General features: G+C 44.2%; 1 protein-coding gene across 3 annotated transcripts in view; it reads left to right on the top strand.

The window, feature by feature from the left end:
• LOC144115237 (uncharacterized) overlaps window positions 1-27,223 on the top strand; it is a 95,040-nt gene extending 67,817 nt beyond the window's left edge. For all 3 annotated transcript variants that reach the window (XM_077649526.1, XM_077649523.1, XM_077649521.1), the window contains 2 exons: window positions 17,442-17,566; window positions 20,009-27,223. In XM_077649526.1, the coding sequence (XP_077505652.1) occupies window positions 17,442-17,566; window positions 20,009-20,186 (303 nt within the window). In that variant the 3' untranslated portion in view covers window positions 20,187-27,223. The remainder of the gene's footprint in view (window positions 1-17,441; window positions 17,567-20,008) is intronic.
• Window positions 27,224-27,311: the final 88 nt, after the last annotated feature.

Below are 27,311 nucleotides of genomic sequence, written 5' to 3'. Positions count from 1 at the left end.
CAGTGCCGCCGTGTACCAATTAACTTGTCTCCAATGGGCACAAGCTTTCTCGAAGCCTGACGCTTGGTTCCTTTGAGTTAAAGTGCTTGGAAAATGCTCTTTCACCTAACCTTGTGTTGAAGAAAACACTTCATCCCATTGCGCTTAATGCGAGGTTGCCATTGCACTATTAAATCTCATCATCAGCAAAAGAAAATATTTCTAAGAAATGAATACCCAAGGTTGTTCACTCGATGTATCATCCAAAACCGAAAAGGAAGCAACGCAAACAACTCTATATGCTTACGCTAAGGACGCGCCAGTGGCAAAAACGCGCATGCAGTTCGCACGCGAAAGTTGTCAGCGAAAGCTTGGCCAGTATTGTCAGAAAGGAAGGGATGCGGACTACACTCAAGCCGGCCACCGTTATCGGAAGACTCCTCTGGCCTTCAAAGGCAGCCACCCTACAGAAAAGGACTAAGACGTGGTATGGAAAATACCCTGCTTCGAGTGCTTGGTATCGTAGGCTGTGAAAACCAATCAAGGCAAATTTAAAAGTCGCGAGAGGATGTTAATCGTTCCCGAGAAATGGCACCCTCTTCTTACATCCGCGGTCGGTGCAACTCCCCCGGAGCCGCACCTCTAAAAAGTAATAGTTTGTCAATCGCTTCATAGACAACAGTTGACAAAAATACAAGTAATCTAAAAATGTTGCGGGCCCGATGATTGCTATCTAATCTCTCAAGTACCGGAACTGCAACCGCCAAACTTAAAGGCAAAAAGAGAGGATACCGAGAAGTACATAGGAGAGCGACAACAAAAAAAGGCGGGGGTAGGCTTGCACCCCATATGCAAAAAAAAAAATATGTTCGCGCCACTCGTCCGAGAGTTCCTGTAAGTGCTGTTGCACATATTCGCAACAGGGTAAATTCACTGCATATTCAGGGCCACGCGCACGTAGCATCCTCTCACTAATTAATCACGCGACTGCCACATTGCACAAGCGGGCTGAGTGGACAGCCCAGCCGCCGCGCTGGAGAAACCCAGTAAGCTTTGAAACCTCGTGTTATACGACAATAACTTCCGTTCATTTCTTAGCAAATTTAAATCGTAATCAAGAACATATAATTAATGTTTGACTTGATTGCTGCTCTGGGTAACGGCGTATTTACCTGCATGCCGAACAGATGGCGCAGTCTTCAGAATAATTCCCAGCATGCCATTCTATGAAGTCTTCGTTAGCGGTTCATAGTTTACGTACACCATTGAGATAATTGCCGAAACTAACATCGATTACAGTAATGATAAAGCCCTTATCGACGGCGAACAATCGAATCATGGGACGCACTTTACTAACTTAGCAAAAAATTTGTGAACTACCACACTACTAATTGTTACATTGGACAAATCACCTACTTCCATAAAACGCAGCATCAGGTTTGCCGCCTGGCACTTACAACATTCACTTCAAAGCATCCGTGCCGCACTTACTCCACATCGACAAATGTTTTGAAGAGCTGTCTGCTATTGAGCCTAACAATATTATTGTTCAAATGTAGTCATTAATACACGATTTTGATATTTTCAATGCACAGTGCACGACCCATATACAAGTATCGGTGAGTGAGCTCTAAGTATTAGCGTCCGGGAATTTCATTCCCTCGGAGTTTCGGAGTTTCATTGTTTTACACTGTTAATGCGGACGCAATTCCACATCACCAATGCCCGTTTGGTCACTGTACGCCCTTAATTAAAAGTGTACCTGTCAAGCAAAAGAGTCTCCTTATAGTTTCCTCTGTATACCTCATAGAAGGCATGCGCTTTCTTGTAGCATTTTGTGAAGCAGCCCATGGTCATAGCCTCACTAAGATGGGGGCACTTTTGATAAAAGTGCGCATTCGTGCGGCACGGCTCAACCTCCCAAAGCAAACTAACAAAACAGGTACACTGCAGCAAAGACGTGCGCCTTGCCAAAACACCGAGAGAGGGCGCCACGCGCTTCTTGTCGATGCTGTGAATGCATGAGCAATAGAAAAACAGCGCAGGAAATCTTTTGCTTCATTAAAATGCAACATACCTAATATTTCGTTAAAGGTAGGACATTACTTGAACTCATATTTTCTAGCGCTTAGTGAACACAAGGGACAAGAACGCAAATACACAGGACGTACGCTAGTCTTCAACTGTCGTTTAATCGAAAAAACATTCAATATAAGACATCTCAAATGCTGATATTCACACACGCGCAGTAGCAACGCCACGTTTTAAGAACAACCATTCTTTTTTTGATAGATAAACAGATGGGGTGCTGACACATTTTGAACCTTCTTTATCAATGCACATAGCTTCGAAAATTTCCCGTTCCGATTGCGTTTTTAGTGTTCCTAGAATGCTTGTTTCATGCAAGATTGGTGTGCAGGGTACAGGGTCAGGGTCGCCAGGGTACCGTTCGATGAGACAGCGTTTGCAGTGCACCGCGAGATTCCCCCCCGCCGATATGGATTCTGTTGCCAAGCGGTGCTCTCTCAGCCTTTCATTAACGCATCTTCCTGATTGCCCGATATATGCTTTGCCACAAGTGAGCGGGATTTTATAGACAACACCCATTTTGCATGGTACGAACTTCCTTTGGTGGTTCTTAGTGCACATTGGCTTCCTTGCCTCGCTGTTCACGAGTGGGCACAAGCGCATTAGTTTCTTTGGGGCAGTCAAAACAAGATCGACGCCACACTTTTTTGCCACCTTTTTTAGACGGTGCGACATGTTGTGAACATACGGCATAGCCACAAGCTGAGTCCGCCGCTGGGGATCGTCACGGTTATGTTGCTTCCCAGTTCTCACTTTCTTCAGCAGCTTTTCCGCAACAGATGTCAGAGTTTCCTCTGGAAACCCGGCGTTCTCTAGGCGAAGCTTTTGCAGCCTCACACTTTCTGTGATGCAATGCTCGCACGACTTATTGAGAGCAGCGCCGAAGGCATTCATGGCAATACCCCTTTTTACAAGTTTAGAGTGCGCCGATTGATAACTGAGAATTTCTTTTTTTGTTCTCGGCTGATACATCCAGCAAACACGTGCCTTTTCAAACCTAATGCATATATCAAGGAACTGCAGCCTCTCGTCGTTTGGGATTTCGGTTGTAAAGGCTAGACCCAGGCTACAGGAATTAAAAACATCACGCAAATTTTTCACCACATCGTTTGCTTTGTCAGACTGTGTTAGATTCATTACTACAAGGTAGTCATCAACATATCTAAAAATGCGTTTAACTTTGTCAGTGTTAATCCGCGCGACAATGCGTTGGTCAACGTATGCTAAAAAGACAGAACTAAGAACGGGGGCGATGCAGGACCCGATGCAAATGCCATCCTTTTGTACATATTCTGCACCTTCATGCTTTATGACAGTCGATGAGAGGTAAAATGAAACAAGGTTTAAAAAGCTTTCAATTGACATGCCAGTAGAATTCTGAAATGACAAAGGGTCTCCACTTTCAATACAGTCGCGCAACGCAATCAAGATTTCCCCCTGCGGCATCGAGTAAAAAAGCTCTTTTACATCTACTGAAAAGGCAAAATTAACGTGCCTAGAGTCTTCGTGGTTCTTAAAATAGTCCACTACTTCATTAGAATTACTAACCAGAAACGGGTCCTCAATTTTCAAGAGACTTAATTTCTCTTGCAAGAATCTAGAAAGGACGCCTTGCCATGACCCTTTCTCTGTTACAATTGTCCTCAGTGGCACATCCGCCTTATGTGTATTCGCGGAGAAGAAAACGCTTAATCCCACTTCCTTACTGGCAGCTATTTTTGGCTAAATTATCCAGTCCCTTCTCTTTACATAACCTTAATGCCTGTTTTTTCGCTTTCTGACTGGTCACCATCGGAGCTACAAAGTTCTTACTTAATGCCATTTTTAAATTTTCATTGTACACAGTGTTTGACATGACCACAAATCCTCCCTCCTTATTTGCTACTAAAAGCCTCAGATTGTTAGTACTTAGATACTGAATAGCATCTTTGATGGGTTCACTCACACTTTTCTGAGTTCTTTTTTGCCTCATAAGGCAATCGAGGCCTTCGGAAATGCACCATCCCTTGTCATCGTCCTGTGCTTTGCTGGAAATCCTTCTCACTACTGACAGTTGCTCGACAGAAGTCATCTTGGGCTCCGTGTAGAACTTGGGACCGTAGTTTAGGACCTTTTCCACTTCCTTGGGTACCGACGTACCGAGGCACAACACTTGCCCTTGCTGGCATCCCTTCTTTTGTTGGCGTCTCTTCCATTCACATAGTTGTGATACACATTTTCCCCAAAGGTACTCCGTCTTAGTCGATGCTTCACGGTTCCACGATTTGAATACATCTTATCTTACCCCGGGGTATAAATCCTTTGGTGTCGCTTGCAATCGTAGTATACCTTGCAGGTGACGTACTTGCCTCCACAGTTCCCCTCGCATGATCTTCATAATCCTAACAGCATGTCTTGTAGAAGCAGTTGCCGGGTTGAAGAAGGAAGAAACCTCCGGAAGGATAATCCGAGTCTTAAGCGAAAACGAGCACATTCTTGCGCGGCACGTTGCTACGACGATGTAGTTGGTGATCACAGCTGAAAAATTCTGAAGTAGGAGAGGATGAAAGAAAGGGCCCATTGTACTAGAAATGATATTTAGTAAGGCAGAAACTTGGGCTAGTTGGATATTGTTTGAACTCAAATTTTCTAGCGCTTAGTGAACACAAGGGACAAGAACACAAATACACAGGACGTACGCTAGTCTTCAACTGTCATTTAATCGAAAAAACATTCAATATAAGACATCTCAAATGCTGATATTTACACACGCGCAGTAGCAACGCCACGTTTCAAGAACAACAATTCTTTTTTTGATAGATAAACAGATGTGGTGCTGACACATTTTGAACCTTCTTTATCAATGCACATAGCTTCGAAAATTTCCCGTTCCGATTGCGTTTTTAGTGTTCCTAGAATGCTTGTTTCATGCAAGATTGGTGTGCAGGGTACAGGGTCAGGGTCGCCAGGGTACCGTTCGATGAGACAGCGTTTGCAGTGCACCGCGAGATTCCCCCCCGCCGATATGGATTCTGTTGCCAAGCGGTGCTCTTTCAGCCTTTCATTAACGCATCTTCCTGATTGCCCGATATATGCTTTGCCACAAGTGAGCGGAATTTTATAGAAAACACCCATTTTGCATGGTACGAACTTCCTTTGGTGGTTCTTAGTGCACATTGGCTTCCTTGCCTCGCTGTTCACGAGTGGGCACAAGCGCACTAGTTTCTTTTGGGCAGTCAAAACAAGATCGACGCCACACTTTTTTGCCACCTTTTTTAGACGGTGCGACATGTTGTGAACATACGGCATAGCCACAAGCTGAGTCCGCCGCTGGGGATCGTCACGGTTATGTTGCTTCCCAGTTCTCACTTCCTTCAGCAGCTTTTCCGCAACAGATGTCAGAGTTTCCTCTGGAAACCCGGCGTTCTCTAGGCGAAGCTTTTGCAGTCTCACACTTTCTGTGATGCAATGCTCGCACGACTTATTGAGAGCAGCGCCGAAGGCATTCATGGCAATACCCCTTTTTACAAGATTAGAGTGCGCCGATTGATAACTGAGAATTTCTTTTTTTGTTCTCGGCTGATACAGCCAGCAAACACGTGCCTTTTCAAACCTAATGCATATATCAAGGAACTGCAGCCTCTCGTCGTTTGGGATTTCGGTTGTAAAGGCTAGACCCAGGCTACAGGAATTAAAAACATCACGCACATTTTTCACCACATCGTTCGGTTTGTCAGACTGTGTTAGATTCATTACTACAAGGTAGTCATCAACATATCTAAAAATGCGTTTAACATTGTCAGTGTTAATCCGCGCGACAATGCGTTGGTCAATGTATGCTAAAAAGACAGAACTAAGAACGGGGGCGATGCAGGACCCGATGCAAATGCCATCCTTTTGTACATATTTTGCACCTTCATGCTTTATGACAGTCGATGACAGGTAAAATAAAACAAGGTTTAAAAAGCTTTCAATTGACATGCCAGTAGAATTCTGAAATGACAAAGGGTCTCCACTTTCAATACAGTCGCGCAACGCAATCAAGATTTCCCCCTGCGGCATCGAGTAAAAAAGCTCTTTTACATCTACTGAAAAGGCAAAATTAACGTGCCTAGAGTCTTTGTGGTTCTTAAAATAGTCCACTACTTCATTAGAATTACTAACCAGAAACGGGTCCTCAATTTTCAAGAGACTTAATTTCTCTTGCAAGAATCTAGAAAGGACGCCTTGCCATGACCCTTTCTCTGTTACAATTGTCCTCAGTGGCACATCCGCCTTATGTGTTTTCGCGGAGAAGAAAACGCTTAATCCCACTTCCTTACTGGCAGCTATTTTTGCCTAAATTATCCAGTCCCTTCTCTTTACATAACCTTAATGCCTGTTTTTTCGCTTTCTGGCTGGTCACCATCGGAGCTACAAAGTTCTTACTTAAGGCCATTTTTAAATTTTCATTGTACACAGTGTTTGACATGACCACAAATCCTCCCTCCTTATCCGCTACTAAAAGATCCAGATTGTTAGTTCTTAGATACTGAATAGCATCTTTGATGGGTTCACTCACACTTTTCTGAGTTCCTTTTTGCCTCATAAGGCAATCGAGGCCTTCGGAAATGCACCATCCATTGTCATCGTCCTGTGCTTTGCTGGAAATCCTTCTCACTACTGACAGTTGCTCGACAGAAGTCATCTTGGGCTCCGTGCAGAACTTGGGACCGTAGTTTAGGACCTTTTCCACTTCCTTGGGTACCGACGTACCGAGGCACAACACTTGCCCTTGCTGGCATCCCTTCTTTTGTTGGCGTCTCTTCCATTCACATAGTTGTGATACACATTTTCCCCAAAGGTACTCCGTCTTAGTAGATGCTTCACGGTTCCACGATTTGAATACATCTTCTCTTACCCCGGGGTATAAATCCTTTGTTGTCGCTTGCAATCGTAGTATACCTTGCAGGAGACATACTTGCCTCCACAGTTCCCCTCGCATGATCTCCATAATCCTAACAGCATGTCTTGGAGAAGCAGTTGCCGGGTTGAAGAAGGAAGAAACCTCCGGAAGGATAATCCGATTGTTAAGCGCAAACGAGCACATTCTTGCGCGGCACGTTGCTACGACGATGTAGTTGGTGATCACAGCTGAAAAATTCTGAAGTAGGAGAGGATGAAAGAAAGGGCCCATTGTACTAGAAATGATATTTTGTAAGGCAGAAACTTGGGCTAGTTGGATATTGTTTGATCTCATATTTTCTAGCGCTTAGTGAACACAAGGGACAAGAACACAAATACACAGGGCGTACGCTAGTCTTCAACTGTCGTTTAATCGAAAAAACAGATGCTTGGCAACAGAATTCATATCGGCGGGGGGGAATCTCGCGGTGCACTGCAAACGCTGTCTCATCGAACGGTACCCTGGCGACCCTGACCCTGTACCCTGCACACCAATCTTGCATGAAACAAGCATTCTAGGAACACTAAAAACGCAATCGGAACGGGAAATTTTCGAAGCTATGTGCATTGATAAAGAAGGTTCAAGATGTGTCAGCACCCCATCTGTTTATCTATCAAAAAAAGAATTGTCGTTCTTGAAACGTGGTGTTGCTACTGCGCGTGTATGAATATCAGCATTTGAGATGTCTTATATTGAATGTTTTTTCGATTAAACGGCAGTTGAAGACTAGCGTACGTCCTGTGTATTTGTGTTCTTGTCCCTTGTGTTCACTAAGCGCTAGAAAATATGAGTTCAAACAATATCCAACTAGCCCAAGTTTCTGCCTTACTAAGTAGGACATTACGCTACCGGAAGCTTCAAAAGCTTGTCGATATATCGTAAATTATGGCTGCGATGAACGATAAGGTGAAGTCAAGTGGGGTATTTTTCAGGGCCTCGCCATAGGCTTCATGCTATCGCAGCTTATTGCGGATGGTAAATGCAGCATGTAAGCGACATTGACGAAACTCTACTAAAATAAACTTTAAGAAGAGTTTAAAATCTTGGCGAGAGAGCTATTCTCTAACTTTTATGCGCGACGAGGTATTAATTTTTATTTTTCATCACCATTGAGTTACGCGCCGCCGCCCCGCCGGCTGTCACGAGATGGCGCGACCGGTTTTTCGAGGCGCATGGACTAGAATCCTGGGGATGTTTGTATATGTGTGTAGTTATGAATGGCTTATGTATATGGCTGAGTGGTCATGGCCAAAAGGAAACAGCTCTAGTAGTATACAACTTTATAAAAACAGCCAAGGGTCACATTGTTCGGCCGCCTGTATTACTCCACTAGCCTATGAGGACAGCAAATGAAATCAGATTTTGAATTTTTGCCTAATTAATCAAAGAAGAAAGACGCACAGAACTGATAAACATTATTTTTTCTTGTGACTACAGTTGCTTTTCTACATATCAGGGAAAGATGTTTCAACAGACGACTTTTTCTGGCAGTACTGGCGATTGTGAATGTGCCTGAGGCTTCACTGCAGGCTTAAGTTGTATTAAACTGTAGCTAACGCCGCCACAAGTAAGGGTAATGAACGCAGCTGTAATATAATAAATGTTGTAACAAGACTAGCCTAGGTGCCTCAGGGAAATACAATAAACCTTATAAATAGGGTTTCTAAGGTTTAAAATAGATTTTGTGGCATAATAATACCACAGTTGTCAGGAAACTGCTCTGCCTTGTTAACTATCACCCTGATAGCCAACTTGGAGTAGTGAATTTTTTTACCATTACGGAGAGCTTCCTGGTTGCAATTACAGATTTCTAGGTAGCCATCAGTAGAAGCAATTGCAGTTTTTATCATTTCGAGGACGCAGTTACTCCTGGTGTAAAAGGTACAAAATGTTTATTTCACGTGAAATTTAAATATTGCGCGCGGGTGATGTATGGAAGTCGACGCCCACCTGCACACGACACTTTGTGTCCCACATTTTATGTGACCATCTTTGTCCCGCCTGCGCTGCTGTGTTTGCTCCTGCAACCTAGGCCGTGCAGGGCAAGTGGCGTCCGTGAGCCTTGAAGGACAATTCGCAAGTGGCCGTCCCGTTTAGTGTAATGTCGGTGCGCTGAGCTGCGCGCGGAATAGCCTAAATTTGTGAAGCTATCGTAGTGCTGGTACCCGTATTTTGCTAGCGTAAAAACTGCCATTTTTATTGCTAATGGCCATCTTAAGAAGTGTAATTGCAACTATGTAACTGTCTGTAAGTTCAGTATTACAATTGAGCTAATCAGGTTACCAGTTCACACGGCTCATCTTTTTGTGACGTCCGGTGATACGCGCATGCTGAACTATGTGTCCCTTTATCTCAAATAGGCTATTTTTAAAATTTACTGGCAGGCTTCCTTGAAACTCCTGGTACAACTAGGCGTATAACCATATAACTGGTCAAACAACTTGTTGTCAGCTGGGATGCGTACTATTACTAAAATGAGCTTTACATATGTGCTAGTCACAGCCATGTATCTGTTCGTATATTTCAAAGAACAAGATTACGCTAGGCACTTTGATACTTCTGATATTGCTTATGGTTTATGAGGCTCGGCAGTCCAAAGCGACTAAGGCTATGAGGGATGCAGTACTGGAGGTCTGCATAAAATTTCGACCACCTGGGCTTAGTTAAGGGCAGCGAAAACTCGGAGCTAGACAGCCAATCACCAGAGAAGAGGTCTACACTGCAATTAGGTCCATCAAAAGAAACACGGCAACTGGAGAAGACAAAGTTAAGAACTCTCTAATCCGCAACGTAGGTGATGAGGCAATCGAGCAGCTCACTACCTACCTAAACAAGCAATGGGAGGCAGCACTGCTGCACAAGGAATGGAAGCACTCTATAGTTGTAATGATTCCCAAACCTGGGAAGAAATTACACAGAGAACCTGAGGCCCATCTCACTCACATCTTGCCTCGGCAATCTCTACGAAAGAATTGTGACCAAAAGAATTCAAAACTATCTAGAGGATAACGAGCTGTATCCTCATAGCATGTTTGGGTTCAGGGCAAACCTGTCAACGCAGGACATCCTGCTACAACTCAAACACGAGGTCATTGCCAACGCCCCGCAACAAGGAGGAAATCTAATTATGGCACTCGACATCAAAGGTGCTTTAGATAATGTCAGCCATGCGGCTATAATGGAAGGCATCAACAACACCAACTGCGGGAAGAGAGTCCACGACTACGTAACATCTTTCTTCACATGAAGAACAGCCACAGTGGGCTTGAGAGATATAAGAAGCAAAACCGTAGGCATTCCTAACAAAGGCACGCCACAGGGCCCGGTCATATCACCAATCCTTTTCAACCTAACCATGATTGGCCTGGCAAGAAAATTGGAAGGCATCCCAGGCATAAGACATGTCATATATGCGGATGTCATAACTGTATGGTCGAACCAGGGATCTCGGGGCAGATGGAACAACAAATGCAAGAAAGCAGCGACTTGTGTTGAGCAATATGTCAAGAAACGGGGTTTAGCCTGCTAAACTGAAAAATTGGAAATCCTTAGGATAGGAAAGAAGCCGACGGATGCAAGAAGAGCGATAAAGCTCTAGGGCAAGATCATCCCGGAAACGGAGATCATTCGAGTTTTAGGCTTGTGGCTACAGAGCAACGGCAAATGCAACCACACGATTGGCCTTCTTAAAAAGTCAACAGAACAAGTTTGCCCTTTGATAACCAGAATATCATCCAGAAGATACGGCATGAAGGAAGGCGACACGCTAAAGCTGGTGAACAGCCTAGTCTTCAGCAAAATAACTTACTCACTTCCATATCACAGCATGCTGAAAAGTGAAGAAAATCTGGAAGAGGTCCTTATCAAAGGAGCCTACAAGACAGCTTTGGGCTTACCCAGAAACACGTCGAACGACAAGCTGGCAGAACTGGGGCTGCACAACGCGTTCGACGACTTAAGCAGGGTACAAGTCATGTCACAGATACATAGGCTAAGGAACTCGGCAATAGTGAGGGCTCTCCCAAGAAGGTTGAACTATAAGGGGGTCCTGGACATAGAGGATAGATCGGCAAACATCCCAGACGAAATACGTCGAACCTACCTGATTAGCCTTATACCCAGGAACAAGGATCCAAACCTACACACAGCCAGAAGACAGGCAAGGGCTGAATATGTAGAGGCAAAAATAGCCACACAAGATCACGTAGTCTACACTGACGCCACTCTCTACCCGTGGACTCGTAGCCAAAGTATCAAGAAAACGGCATCAGTTCTCACAACCAAGGAAGGTGGCCTCATCAGCGGCGCATCGACGAGAGATGGGACGATAACTGGGGCACAGGAGATCACCGTAGCTCTATTGGCAGCCGAGGTTTATCGCACCAACAAATCTCTCACAATCATAAGATTCCCAAGAAGCGTGCAGACGCTACATGGTATGAAGAATCAAAAAGAAAGCACTAAGGATTCTCTTGAAAACGCAGCGAACCAACGAAAAGATCCAACATAGGATCTGCTGGGTACGGGGCACGCCAGAGTCGAAAGCAATCTGAAGGCGGACAAGCTAGCTCGCGAGCTTACTATCCAAGCTGGTGCGTCAAACGCCTCGGATGGCCCGGAGATAACGGTAGAGCTCACGTACGCAGCTATCCTCAACCTCGTCAAAGGCAGAAGACGCAAATATCCCCAGCCACATCCTCTGCTAACACAATATGAAGCGACATGTTGGAGAAGACTCCAAACAGGAGCCTTCCACAACCTTCACATTCTACATAAGATGTCCTTGGAGCGGGGCAACCCCCATGCTGCATCATATCACATGAGAATGCATAAACAATGTAGCTTTCCGAGGTAACAAAGAGCCAAATGCGGAGCAATGGGAGGACCAGCTAACCAGCAGCCAGCCAGCTGAAGGCCCAAAGAAATCTATTGTGCCACGCATGCCGGATGGCCATGGACAGTGGGGCCTTGGGCTAGGGGCGCCAACCACGCTCAGCCTGGAAGACATCGGCAGTCTTCGGGCAAGCAGCAAGACTCCTTCATTAGAGCAATAAAGTTTATTCACTCACTCACTGGGTATAATCATTTATCATTTATACCCATAGGCTGGAATCAGGCGGTGAAACCTTCTTTACGTATAATTGTAACTGTTATCGCCAGCATTTTTTGTGAATTTCCTTTCTGAACATTAACAGTGGCAGTGAAGGGTCTCTTTGTGTTGGTGGAAGGGCATAGGTGTAAGAAAAAATTGTGCGCCAGCTCATACGTACAGGAAAACGCTGTGCATCTTTGCCGAGGGCGCAAAGATCAAGCTCTCTAAGCATGACGTTGCTTTGCAGTGATGAGGAAAGATGAACCATCGAACATAGGGCTAGTGAAATGAAGGTTGCTAAGGCGCACGGGTTTTCTGCAGCCCACTTATTGTCTGTGTACTGAAAAGGAATACCCCATGCTACCACTAGTGTTCGCCACCCCGTTCTGGTTCTCAAAGTTATACCAGCAGTTACAATTGCTTTTAGGATGGATTGTTACACATCATCATGACTAAGTTATAGAAGAAAATGACTGAAATAGATGTGCGCCTGCACCCTGAATTTATACAAGGTTTCGGAAAGAGCTTGAGGTGATCAAATGTACCTGCAACAGAGAGAGGCGACAACTTCTTGTTTGGATGCGCCATGTTTTCAGACCCTCTGTGCGTCACCTGCTGGTGCTTCTGTCTCATTTCAGCCATCAAATTGTTGCAGCTTCCGATCTTCTTTCGCATGTTTTTATATTTGCTAATCGGTGCTTGCACCCTCGAGTCCTGTGAGATTGATAGAGGAAGAATGAACAAATATGTCGTTAACAAAGCCGCGACAATAATGAAACGTGTACAGAGCAAACGCGTGCACATATAAAAGAGTGCATACAAAGTGGTGTCTGTTTTTTTGCAGTTTCAATCAACTATACACTGTAAACCACTTTGCACCCTTAAGGGCAGAATGCCATCTATTCACCCTTGCAACACCCACGATATTCGTGAAAAAGGTGTTTTCATAAGGTAACACCCATTATGCCCCCCGCTTTAAGACCTAGGATGTTAAATGGGTAGTTTTTCTTAGTTACAGCCCTGGAGATCGTTGGGGTGCAAGGGTGTAAAACGAGAATTGCATTAGTCGAGTAACCTCGGGGTACGACCAGTGATCGCTTCCCGTACCGTTTGATACAGTGATGACAAGCACCACTGTGAGACCTCCCCCGCTTCTCTTAACTTCCTCTGGACAAACACAAGTATAGGAGAAGTGTACACACTGCGCCATGCTCGGTCTGTTTTACGGCTTTCGGTTTTAATTCAGTTGCCCAAGTTGGCTTTCGTACGAGAGCGCAGACCAGGGCATAGAGGTCATGCTTCCGATTCGCCACTTTGTAGATTACATTATAGTTGCCTTCAACAATGCGTTCCTTAATAGTGCCGCCCTGTGTGGGAGGACGTTTGTGCTCAGGTTGGTCACTGAGTGCCCACAGCAGGCACTACAAACTGTGGACGACCAGTGGTGGGTCAAATGTCAACGCAACAATCCGCGTGCCACGCCCGATAAAGCCACCACCGCACTGGTTGGAATGACCGTAGACTCGTGTTTAAGCTGACCATGACACAGGGCCGTGGCCTAAGCACCAGTGACAAAACACATTTAGGTAAGCGTTCCATCACGTGAAATGAGTCATTGACAAGGTCAGCATGATGTCCGCCTACATGCTCGACAGCGCCAACAAACGTTTGCGGGCAATAACCAACCTGGCGCTGTTTGGCGGCATGGACTCGATCATACATACAGGGACCTGCTTTGGCTACCTCGATCCTGCCTGGACTCAGCGCTGCGAGCGGCCAAAGAGTCTCCAGGTTGCGTGCAAGTCCCCACACTGTTCCGCTTTGCCTACCTGTTCCCAATGACCGGCCGCGGAATCCTGGCACATCCAAACAACCCCGAACAACTTCAACCGCACAATAGAAACATGCCCCCAGTATATGCCCAGGGACTTCGCTCTTCAAATCCACGAAAAAAAAAGTCGCCATTTACCGCCTCTCAGCAGTGCGACAACGTGACTAACAGCCTTCCCCCTCCCTCTACCCCTCCCCCACGCCTTTCGCATCACAGCTGTCGTTCCTTTCACCCCCTCGTCCCCTCCATACATAAAACACGCTAGCTACTGCCCTTAGTCACCTCTGATGAAGGAGCCGAGTCGGCTTCGAAACGTTGGGTTAAAATTAAAATTTTTGGTTGGAGATGTGCACTTTATCATAAGAAGAGTAAGCAACGCAGACAAGATTCGAAGACTCTGCTGTACAAGCAGCAGAACTGAAAGCAAGTCATAGAAAATGTGAAGCTCAAGCGGAGCCGAGGCGGTCGATAATTGGTCCTGTCGCACGTTTGTATCATCACATTGTGGTGATCGCCTGTCAATCTTTGCACCATGTCCCCGTCTCACGAACTAGCCAAAGAACACAATGTTATGCGACACAGATATCTGCAGTGCTGTAACAGCCCCTACCTAAGATGTCCTCAAGTAGCGATTATTTATTTTCCAAAGTTCCTGCTATACATCGCGCTGGTGGTATGCCTCCCAATGCAACGCGAGAGGGAAAGCGGGTCCCCTGGACAGAAAATGAGAAATGAAAGCAAAAATGAGTGCGCCGTGTAGCACGGCTCATAGAGGCAGGCATTCAGCATGATTGTTGCTGACGCAGAGGAATGTATACTCTTCCTTTCTTGCTTTTGCGATTTTGTTTCGCTTGTCATTCACAGTGGCAATGTGCCTGGTTCGTCACTGGGCGTTTTTCAAGCAGCGCACCCCTCTGGTAGTGCGCAGCCGCTACTACAGATTTTTTCCTGCAGAAGAGAAATGCCAAGGGGAATGGCCATTATAAATGCATTACAATTTCCCCTTGGGACATTTCTTTAGTAAAGAGCAGTGTTGGCTCCGTCTAGCAGAGCAGGTGAGCGTGATCGCCCCATAAACATGCCTGTCGTACAGTGCAGTGTCAGCACTGCACTTTAACCCCTGACTTAAGGACATGCATGGGCAGGAAAGTATAGGACAAAAAACCCACTGCTTCCCGAAGCGTTGCCTGCAATGGTAGAGGGAAATGGCTCCACAGCTTTCTCTCTCTCCGCGGTGTCCCTGCCTCGCCGCACGCCAAACACCCTCACCATCAGCTGAGGATTCGCCGAAGCCTCCAAGATTTCCCGCGCGAGAGCGTTGCAAAAATCTCGGAGGTCATGGTTTGGCCAAACCGCGGCTGCGCATGCTCCTAAAAGTAGAGTTAGAATCGCCGCAGTTTCGACTTCATTGTTGCCGGCCTTGCCGGCTCCTGCTCACAGTGAAGTTATACATCAAAAAGAATGTTTAAAAAGCGGGATTCAAAAAATGATTTCTTGTCAGGCAAGAAATCATGTTAAAAAGTTTTGTAACAACTGAGGCGTGTAGACATGGCTCGTGTCGTTTTCAACAAAGTAGACTCATCCGTATCCATATCCGGTTGTGCTAAGTTCGCGCGCACTGAAAGCTGCACGTGTAGCCGGTGCGACAGATTGTGTTCAATCGTGCTGCCAGCGCGGATACTACCCTCTCTCAACAAACAATGCTGGCAAACGACATCGACGACGTGCCTCTTCGCAACGCTGGGCCCAAAGGAAGTTGAACGTGAACAAGCCCAAACTGCGGAGCTTAGAAGCCGCCGCCAGAGCTTGCACTCTGCCGTGTGTTGAATTGCACTTTGGAAGCGACACGTTTCAGATGAGTTGTGATGTAGAAATGCATTATGACCTATATTTCACAGTGCCACGAAAAAAAAGTGCGCAGCATTTGCTTTCGTTACTCGTTCGTCGCTGCAGGGCTTAAAATGCATGTGCACGAATCTTATTCCGTAATGGTGCCGTCGCGCCGCCGCTACTTGCGCCGCTGTTCTGCTTTCCCATAAACAACGTCCCCGCCATTGCTCCGTGCTGCTGACTCGTCCCCGGCACCGCTTGCCGTCGGCGCCCCGCTCCGCCCCTCCCCACTGTCGGCGTGTGACGACACGGTCTTGCCATGCCGGTAGCCGTCGGCCGTTTGCGGCGCTTCGTCTGTTTGGCATTGCATAATGTACTGCGTGGAGTCTGCCATTCACATGGTAGGGAAATAGAAGTAATCTATGCCAGAGAGCTTTGCAGTGTTGTGTGCGAGTTGTGTGCCATTTTCAGTCATCTGCGACTGCTTTGTGGCTGTTACATGGAAATTTCCACGTTTTTTTATTTAAAGCTTTGCCAACGTACTTGTATGTCTCTGAAAACCTTCTCTCAGTGTAATTTTCGTGAGATTCTAATTTTCTGTGCACGTGCCCGGACAAAACTTTTGATGAAAATGTCAAATTTTAAGATCGCCTGACTCCGGACTTGGCGTATCCACCATGTGTTTTGTGTTGAGGCCGTATCCGCCGATTATTCCAAGTCACGATGTTTGTCCGCTGCTGAGTAATTTTAGTTTGTTTTCCTTACCAGCTTCCCATTGCTTTTACAGGTATGAAAGCCGCTCACTAAGAGTCACCACTGAGAACTGTATGCAGCAGGCTACGTTAGAGTTGATTACTGTTGAATGCAAGCACCATAACATAAATGCATGAAATTGATCAGAATTTTGCGAATTTACAATATGCGCACAAGGCAGTCTAGAGAAAAAATAAAATAATACATCATTTTAGGGTACGAACACTCACACATCACGTGCTTTCCAGAAATTCAATTTATTTTACTGTGACTGAGGTTTTCGCGGCTGCTACACATATTTTATTTTACATAGAGACCTACAGGACTGAGTTTTCATGTTTTTAATTATTTTAATTTTGTTAATTTTCTTTAAGTGCCTGGTTCTCATCTGAAAGTTCTAATTTCTTACCCACAATAAAAGTAGCTAGTTTGGCCCATCTGTTAGGAGCCGCCGTGGTGGCAGAGTGGTTACGGCGCTCGGTTGCTGGTCCAAAACACGTGGGCTCGATCCCGACCGTGGCGGTGAAATTTCGATGGTGGCGAAATTCTAGAGGTCCGTGTACTGTGTGATGTCAGTGCACGTTAAAGAACCCCAGGTGGTCGAAATTTCCGGAGCCCTTCACTATGGCGTTTCTCATAGCCTCAGTCGCCATGGGACGCTAAACCCCCATAAACCAATAAACCAAACCATCTGTTAGGGTGCAGTGTCAGTGTTGCTAGAAAAACAAATCTATAGCTGAAAATATTACTCTCCCCTCTTTTTTGACACAGAAGTAGTATTCTCCAACTTCCGAGAATTTATTTTGAAAGCGAAGAGCACCTTTCATCGACCTTGTGGACCACTCAAATCTGCTCTGTGCCATTTGCTAATGTTGCAGTGTCAAAAGAATATCGATGCATTTCTCTGCTTTTCTTTAACTTACGGTTTTTTCTTTTCAATGCAGATGATGGCAAAGATTCCCCCCTACCCGAACGTGGATAGCTTCCATAAGGCTGTGGTGAGGAACCCCAATTATTCAAAACAGGAGGAGTCGTCAACATCGTCTTCCACAATTCGAAAACATTCCAAGTAGGTGTGCATTCCGAACTACAGCTTTTCAGGTGCTTATTACTGCATTGTTATGATAAATAAAGCATAAAAAAAGCTTGGACTATGGAATTCTGAAAAAGTTTTAAGTGCATGATTGGCGCCGCAAAATCAAAGAGCACTACAGAATGTTACTGCGTTAAACTAATTTTCCCATTCCTTTTTGGTATCTCATACACTTGATATTTTGCATTCTGCAATGGACTCCTGCAATGGACTCCTCCAACCGCACTAATGCCATCACATCACTTATGTAGTACTGGCTACAATGACTATGCACTCTAAACAAAAAGGTAGTTGTAGTTACTAACTTTCAGAAAAGTAACTGCTTGTCACCTATGTTACTACCTAGGTAGTAACTACAACGTAGTAACGGTTACTACCTCTGAGAGGCAGCAACAGGAACTACCTTTAGAAACAGTTGCTACCCTTCGGGTAGTGCCTTCAACTACCTTTAGTGGCATTTACTACCGCAGAACGTAGTAACAGCAACTACGTTTAATATCGTTACTACATTCGATGGTAGTTACAAGGACTACCTTTAGTAACATTTACTACCTCTGAAGGTAGTGACTGCGACTATATATTGATTTCATTTATTATCTTAGAATGCAGAGACAGGAACAGCCATTGCCGAAGTTTAACAGTACACAGCAGTAAAAGCAACCTCTAATCTGAATGCTGGGTAAGACGCAGGCACTCCATAATCGCTGCAATACTTTCCTTTGTAACAATATGACTCCAGAGCTAGAAGCAGAGCTCTTATATGGCTTCGACAAAACCAAAAGTAACGCAAAAAATGACACTCGAACTAGCCCAGTACATTGGCATTGTTACAACCCTGCTAGGGACGCTTCATTTGACCCCGCTTTGACCCCGCGAAATAAAGGATGGCTCTGGGAACCTACCTGCGGAATCTTTCCCACGCTCTTATGGAGGAGTGAGATGGCCTTCCCTTTGTCTGGTTCGCCGCAAGACGTGATTGACGATGGACAAGACGACAGAGGGAAGAGGGGACAACGCCTTCCCGTGATTAGCTGTGACAGACAGGAGCTGACCTATGGTCGGCCGCAGGAGTGACCGCGGCACCCACACGAATCACCCGCTCTTGATAGAGACGTGTCGCTCTACTGTGCGAGGTAGCAGCGGACCCGAAAACCTCCTCACCCATTCCCACGAGTTCCTCCGCGTGCTCTGTGCTGCATCATTCTTCCGATCTGTGCCACGTGATGAATTAGCCGCAGACTGGTGGAGGGCCGTAGCCCTGGGTTATCTAACAGGCGACCTGAGTGAGAACGATCGCTCTGGGCCCTGACGACAAGGCTCATCCAGTCGCTCGACTCTATGGACTTTGAACATTTGAATGTTTGCTCTTTACTAAGTTATGTAAATAAGTTTTTCAAAATGCCAGTAAACCCGGTCCTTTTCGATTTCACAGAATTCAAGTTCTTGCTTCCTCATCCCGAATGCTCGGACACGCTACATGAAGGAGCCCGGGCTCGAGTGAGACCCTGCACCACGACAGCGTTTATATATGCAAAAGTATTCCTTCCCACTTTGTAACGGAAGAGCGCATCTACTGATGCACATATATTTTGTGCAGAAAGCATTGTCAATTTATTTCAGCGTATTGTAGACTACAGCCCCATACAACTGAACGCGAGGAAAAGCCACAAATCCTCTCAAAGGAGTCCCCCCCTGCTATTGGCATCAACTGATTCTCATGAACTTGAAGATCATCCCCTTGGAAATTCTAGCATGACATTGTAGGTTACGGTACGGCAGATGGAACTGGATTCACCATTGCTTGATTTTTGGCTTCATGGAAACCATGGCTTTATGAAAATCAGTCTATGCTATTGGCTGGAGGGCCTCCTCTAATGAGCACCTGCCCCTTCATTCTTGAATCATATCCTACAATAGTATGTCCACGCAAGCAGGTGTGGCTACCGTTCTCTACCAGCCCCTTTCTCTCCTTATCTAGACAAAAAAATCAATGGAGTACAGCCAAAAGAAAACAGGCAAGGAAATCCACAGAAAAGTTGAACAATAGACATATGTAAAGCAGAAACAACTGGTTACAGGAACAAACTTGAGGAACCAGTTTGCCATCCGTTTGCCGTGTTCTTTTTCTTCTTTCCTGTCTGTCACATCATGAGGTCAAGAATTTTTGCTTTATTTTCAAGGTGGTGTCTTCTGGTATTATGGCATTCTACTTTACAGAAATAGCATAGGAGGATGACCTAAATTTGGCTAGGAGAACTCCAGTAATCTTTTAGTGCTTTTGAAGTGTGTAAAAAATTTTTCAAGCCCGTGGTGACAGCTTTCACTGCCCTCAATTTGAAAACTAGTACATGGCACCAATGGTATCATTTGTAGAAAGTGCAAGTTTTACTACTTTTTTGGTTTGTTTTTGTTTTACAGGAGAAGACAAGGCGCTGATGCTTTCAAGAGTGCAAATGCATTTACGGGTGCGTACTGCGAGTATGACAGGAGCTACGAACCAGGAGCCTGCAACTTTGGTTCCATATTTCCATATTCGAACGCCAATGTCTTTATGTTCATGTCACTGAGTAAAAGTGCATTGTCTGATATTTTGTAAGAATGCACCAAGTTGAATTTGCTGGTTCAGATCAATTAATATTTGCCGGAGCATGCAGTGTAATGTGCCTGACCTTTTTGAACGCTATTCGCATGTTCTGGATATCAATAATGCAAAGCAAAAACCGAGCTATTGTCTCTACCACATATTTCATGCGTGGGTGGCTACAATGTCAACTGATACAATGCGATATATCAGAGCTTCACATTGCTGCACAAAATATAGTGGTCTAAAATGAATGGCACGGCATAAAAGTGAAAAGTTCAAAAGGGTGTTAAAGGTGAAGTGTGACTGCTACACACAGTATTAAGGGGCGTAAGTTACGTAACACACCTTTTACGGCTTCGGGTAAAGAAGGGTGGAATTGTGAGAAAAGTGCCCTTTATAAGGAGGCTTTGCTACCTTTTCAAGGGGTGTAAGTGTGTTAGTAACACTGTAATCCACCCTTAAAGGTGTAACTTGGTTTGCAGTGTACAACTGTACACACGCCATGTGCCGTGGCATGCGCGACATAATGCAGAGGTAACATGGCGTCGTAAACGAAGGCAAGAATTAACGAGTCATGTGCTTGCACACTACAAGTGCAGACAATTTGTGTTTTTGAGAACTATCAGCAAGGGACTGAAAACTAGTGTAATGTGCTTTCTTTGACTTGTGGCCATGCATTGTTCGTGCTGCACTGCCATTATAAGCATGTACCAACAAGCTTAACTGTCAACCTTACTGCAGTAACTGATAAATGAGCTAGCGCACATGCATACAGTGGAAGAACTTCTGTAAACCATTACATACACCACATATTTTAGGAAAGCCCGTCATTAACCCCCAAAAAATGCTTTTTCCGTTATGAGAACGAATTCTGCAGCAGAATGATAACACCATCAGCGTTAATCACAAAAGAACTTAATAAAGTTACATTCTTAGCTGCATAATTAGTTCTGATAATTAACTTTAAGCTACTAAATTTAGGCTACTAGATGCAAGCGTATTCGAATACCAGTAAAGGAAAATCTCTTTTCTCTGAAAGGACTCCCTTCGAAGCAGTGGTGTTGGCCAATTGTCATGAGCCTGCTAACGTGAGAATGCAAGGAGTGGCAGGTGGAATCCCTTCCCTGCATTGTTAGAAATAGTCCCTTTCTTGCAATGCCCTGCCTCATACTGCACTCCCACTGTTGTCACGTTACCAGGGATAAGGCGCTTTATGCTTGACCTGTATCTGCCTAGAGAGATTTGTGGCTGGAGGTTAGCAATAGCCATAGTGTTTTCAAATTTCAAAAAGACAGTTACCTTTGCCGCTGGGCCAGAACTAATTATTTCTGTGTCTTGCAAAACATGCAGGCAAACAAAACCTACCTGTTCAGTTCACGCAACTAGTCGAAGTAACCAAATTTTGTCAAGCCACAGCATGGAGGATAATTGAGCGTTTGAAATTCCAGAAAACTAGTTGGTATTTAATGATGGCAGGATGCATAGCTCTCATTGTAACCAGGTGTCGAAGAGTGGCAGTTAAAGATATAATTATAAAACAATTATTACAATCTAACTACTGCACTTTATATACCTCTTTCCTGATGTCCGCTAATCAGCCGCCTTCATACATGAAAAAGGCTGCTTGCAAAAATTATGGTGGTTTTCCTTGAAACACCTGGAATGCGGCAGTTTTGAAATCCAACGTGCTAACCAATCAGACCTGCACAAGTGTGTACTGTAAGGCAAAAGGTGTTTCGCGATAATTGCACTTTAATCATATGAACGACCAGTAAAAAAATATGAACACAGATAAACAACACAATATAAGATGGGTATTCAAGTACAACTCCTTCATGGCTGGTTAGTTCATTGCAACATAGAAGAGGTAGCGCGAATGAGACTGCACGAAGGCGAGACGAAGGAACAGGAAAAAGCGTTAAACTGACATCGAATTTTTATTCAGCACAGTGCGCACAATAAGAAGGTTGTGGCAGGGGTGATCAGATGCAGTCAAAGGCACATGGCGCAAAACACCAAAAAGCGAATAAGAGGCAAACCAAGATAAAGTTAAAATACGATGAAATCTCAAATGGATGGAAAAAGAATGATAACACACAGTGATGACTGTAAAATAGGTAATTTCTCAGGGTGTAACGCGGCATAAAAATTGATGTGAGCCATCTGGTTCCAGGTGACACGGGTGCATCAATAAATTAAACGAAAGAAATGGTAGCAAAATTAAACACCACGAGAATCTGACACTGTGAAACTGAAAAATGCAGTCATCGTAACAATAAAAAAGGCAGAACAATGACACGCAATGGATGCGGCACACGCAGTAAACATCTGAAATTTAACATTGTTCATCTAAAAAGGCAACTCCACTACACGTACAATGATTTTGATGCGTTACTGACACACTGTAATCCCTTTCTTTACATAAAGAATATTTCCTTCAATGAACGACCTGTGTTGCTTCTACTTTTTCCAAGATGCACACTTTGGGGTAAATGAGGCATGCGTTTACAATCTTTTCAATGAAGCAGTAGATTATATCCAGTGCTTTTTTAAAATGAGTGCTCATGCACCTTAAACCGTTTGTGCACGCACTACCCTGTCTGTGCCACCGCGGTGACTCAGTGGTTATGGCTGTCGGCTGCTGACAGAAAAGACTCGGTTTTGATCCAGGCCACGGTGGTCAAATTTCTTTGGATGCAAATTTTCAAAATTCTAGAGGCCTGTGTATAGTGTGCGATGTCAGTGTACTTTAAAGAACCCCAGGTGGTCGACATTTCTGGAGGCCTTCACTACGGCGCCTCATAGCCTGAGTCGCTTTGGGACGTTAAAGCCCCATAAACCATACATAAACCAAACCACTTTCCTGTCTGTCCGGTGTAAACTTTCTTGCTTGTGAGCGGAATCTGGTAAAGCATCGCTTTGCTACACGTGACAAACATATGCCCATGCCTTTCGCCAAATGTATGTTTTATAGTTTTTCGCTTTCAATCTTTGGACACAATGTAGCAAGCTCACAAGGGGCAGAAAACAGTATGGGGATCTCGCATTATTTATCAACATATTTAATAATGTGTACTGCAGGGTGGGAGAACGGGACAATTGCTGGTGTCTACTTCTGGTTGCGTTCTTGAATATCATTTTTTTTTGGCTTCAACTTTCAGAGGCAAGGATTCTGCCACTGCTGATGTAACGGTGTTCTGGAGATCTGCCTGTTGTAACCATGCGGCCTGCCGTTGGAAGCTTGCTTGCGTGCAATGCTCACATGATTTCATTATTGTGGATTGCAATCCTGATGTGGCTATGACCTGTTTTACTGTTCTAGAGTAGCTGACTCAGATGACAACAGCTGTATTTGGCTTCAAGGTTTGTACAATAAACAAAAACTATCTTGCAGCCGGGATATTTATAGCTGCAATACTAGTAACTTGCTGATTTTTGCAATACGTAGGTATACTCTAAACCATACCTAAGATGTACAAAAGCGTCAAGATTTTAATTTGAGGCGGCCAAGAAAGGGAGGAATCTTGACGACTAAAAAGTCGTCGACAGCCCTGAAAACGTTTTGACCTTGGTACTGTCGAACCTCCTGGCAGGATTTTTCCTCACTTCTGCGAGAAAAATGCTGTTTAACGCTGCCACAACACACGTACTCTGTGAAATCAACATTATTTTCGTTTGCAGTCCGACCTTTTTGCCACGTAAACGGGAAGTGTAGGATTTTACATTGACAGCCAAGGAGGCAAGTGCAACTCTTTAATGATAGTTTGTGTGCAGCATGGTACTGGCAACACACTGAATGGATCGCTCACAAGTTTTGGGAATACAAACGCTTGCAGCTCAAGCTGTACAGTTGTGGTGGTGTCACATTTGCACCACACACCTAAGCTTTCATGGCAATAAACATAGAAGCGGAGCAGTGAAGGTCTTGGAGCCTGTTCAGATTACAAAAGTCAACATGATTCTGGTTAAACTACCAACATTCAGCCTTGACTCTGTGGTTAGGGAGCATGAGCACCTTTCATTGAAGAAGTGTGCTGTGTGCTGTGGAGAAAAAATCCCTGCATTATCATATTGAGCACTGCTTTCTGGACAGAGTATATGTTCTGTCAAGAACTGTTGCGAAGAAATCCTCAAGCGGCCGGTCTGAAATAAACACCGTCATAAACTTTCTCAAGAATGTGGTCTGCGGCTAATCCAAGCAGATAAGGAAGGATTGTTCATGATTGTGGTGACGCCTGGATTTTACAAAGGAAAGAGCTGTTGTGAGATAGAAAATAACTTCATTCAGATAAGTCTCAAGCCGAGTGAAGTGAAATGATGAGCTGTCACACTCTGCAAGGGCTTTGAATTGGAACATTTACCAAATGGTACAAGTGCAAAGAAAAGACTCTTGCCACGTTTTCCACTGCAAACATATATAAGTAGGAGGTTCCCATCGGATGCATTATTAGTGAGCACTGCGCCTGGCAACACTTTATTTGGCAAATAATAATAAGGCACTCAAACTTGCTTGTTGTTGAGGATTAATTTGTAACAAAGAATCAGACGGAAATTCAAGCTTTCTTTCAATCCTGTCGAACCATTGCAAGTCTGTTTTCGGTACATGACAGGAACCCCCTCTATTCACTTCTGCAACAAAAATATTATTTATTTATTTATTTATTACAATACCCTAAAGGCCCAATGCCGCCTTTAATAGGGGGGATTCATCAAAGAAAACTTGGTAAATATACAACAGCATATAAACGGCTGAAGACAAAAATAAAAAAGTGAAGAAGCCAGGTACAAGTTAATAGGAGGGGAGAATGGCTAGAAACATGTACTCAAAAAATGCACATCCAGAAAATTCCACAAAACTAAACAAAATCGCACCTTCAGAAGTTACAAAACATGGCATCTAACATTTCATGGAACGGTACGGCCGGCACGCACACAGTGAAGCAAAGGAAAAAAAATGCACATCATTCTACATTGGAATTTTCTAAGTATGACCTAAGATCTATTCAAATTGATGATGTTCCACAGATAGCCGTAATGCTAGAAGGAAGCGAATTCCACTCTTCAATAGCTATTACCAAAGGTAAGAATTTGCGTCGTTCTGTCCGACCGAAAATGGGTTTAGTTTTCTTCATATGATCTACACGAGCCTATGTGTGCGGTGCCGGGAGATGTGAACTTGCAAATGGTGTGTTGCTGTGGCAGAGAGTATGGAAAAAAGATAAACGGCTCAGTAATCCGGTGTTCAGTCTTGCATTCGAAACAAAGGTGCGGTTTTGTTTCAAAAAGCCGCTACTACCTCACTGGATAGTTCTTGTTTTGTGGAAATTTTACCTTGCCGATACAGTGGCAGAGTTTGAGAATCCGGGTGCAGAGCCATTGTCAGAATTGTAAAACCAAGAGAGGTTTCCTTATTAGCCATCTTGTTGAGCTCGAGTAGCATTCGTAGATTTCCTATTCATTGGGGAGGGCAGGACCAGAAATCTTATTGCCTTCAGGCGAGTTGGAACGCTTGGGATGCATTACGAGCCACATGATGTGGCTTGGAAGCAAAGCCTTTAGGCTCTAAGGTTTTGACAAAGGGTCTGCATTGAACACAAAAGAAATTGTTTAGGGTGTTATGTTGCCACAGTGTTAGGCATTATTTTTGTAGTAGCAGTTGACAAAAATCTGGACAACAGATTCGACAATACCAAGGTCATAAAGGTTTTCAGGAGTGTCGCCGATTTTTTCAGTCGTTAAGACCCCTCAACATACCGGGACACCGAAAATGAAAATCTACATGGTTTTACATTTCAAGCGTGGTTTTGAAAACCCCCGAAAAATGCTCAAAAGCACCAAGTTACAATTCTTGGACTTAGAATTAGCCATGCTGCAGAATACATTCTCTTCAATGTACAAACCTCGAAGGCAAACAGAACCCTTTCCCTATGAATCAGCTCACTCCACAAAAGTAAAACGGGTCATAGCCACATCAGGATTACAATTCTCAATAAAGAAATAACGCGAACCTTGCATGCACGAAATTTTCCCACTGCAAGACACGGTTACTACAGGCACGTCTTCTGCAGACAGTTCCATAGGCAGTGACTGAATCTTTGCGTCAGAAAGGTTAAGCGTAAAACGAAATGACACTCAGGAACACAACAAGAGAGTGGGACCAGCAGTTTTCTTGCTGTTCCACTGGGTTGAGCACAATATGAACAAGGTTGCAAATAAATATAAATTCTCTATAGTGTATTCTGCCCATTGTAAGCTGGCTAGGATTATTAGCGAAAAACCAAAAAACAAACTTTTGCCGAAAGGCATGCCCATATCTTTGTCACGTGTAGAGAAGGGGTGGTTTATCGCTCACAAGCGAAAAAGTTAACATCTGGCGAACAAGAGAGGGCCTGAACAAACGGTTGAAGAAGGTCCACGAGAGCTGACTTGAAAAAAAGCATAGAATATAATCTACCGTTTCATTACAAAGGCTGTAAATGCACGCCCCATTTACATAAAGCGTGGTTCATGACAAATAGAAACAGCGTAGCGCCGGCATTGAAGGAAACCTTCTTTATAAAAACAAAGGGCTTAGAGTGTGTCAGTAGCGCGGCAAAATCATGGTACAGGAGTGGACTTCAAGTTTCAGAACATTGTTAAATTTCACATGTTGACTGCGTGTGCCGCATTTATTGCGTGCCATTGTTTTGTCTTTTTTACTGTTATAGCAACTGAATTTTTCAGCTTCACAATGTCACATTCACGTGTTGTATAGTTTTTCTACTATTCTTTTTGTCTCATTTTATCGCTGCTATTCATGTCATATTATAACAAATGCCTTTTAATGATTTTAATGCCTTTTACACCATGTTAAATCACCTGTTTTATAGTGATCACTATGTGTTATAATTCTTTTACCATCCCGTCCAGATTTCATCGTATTTTTCATTTATCACATTGTTCTGTCTTTTTTGTTTTGTCTCTTTGTGCAATGTTACATTGACTCCATGTTATTACCTCAGCAACAGACTTATTTTGAAGTGTGTCGATTTTCCTGAATAAAAATAATTTTTCACCTCAACGCTGTCTCTTGTCCTTTATTTGTTGTCGCCATTAGGCACCTTCATTAGCGCCTCTCTACTTACGCCAATAAAAAAG

Source organism: Amblyomma americanum, chromosome 1 (assembly GCF_052857255.1).
Source record: "Amblyomma americanum isolate KBUSLIRL-KWMA chromosome 1, ASM5285725v1, whole genome shotgun sequence".
Classification (NCBI taxonomy): domain Eukaryota; kingdom Metazoa; phylum Arthropoda; class Arachnida; order Ixodida; family Ixodidae; genus Amblyomma; species Amblyomma americanum.
The sequence above is the reverse complement of the archived record's forward strand: the minus strand, read 5'-3'. Positions and strand labels throughout refer to the sequence as shown.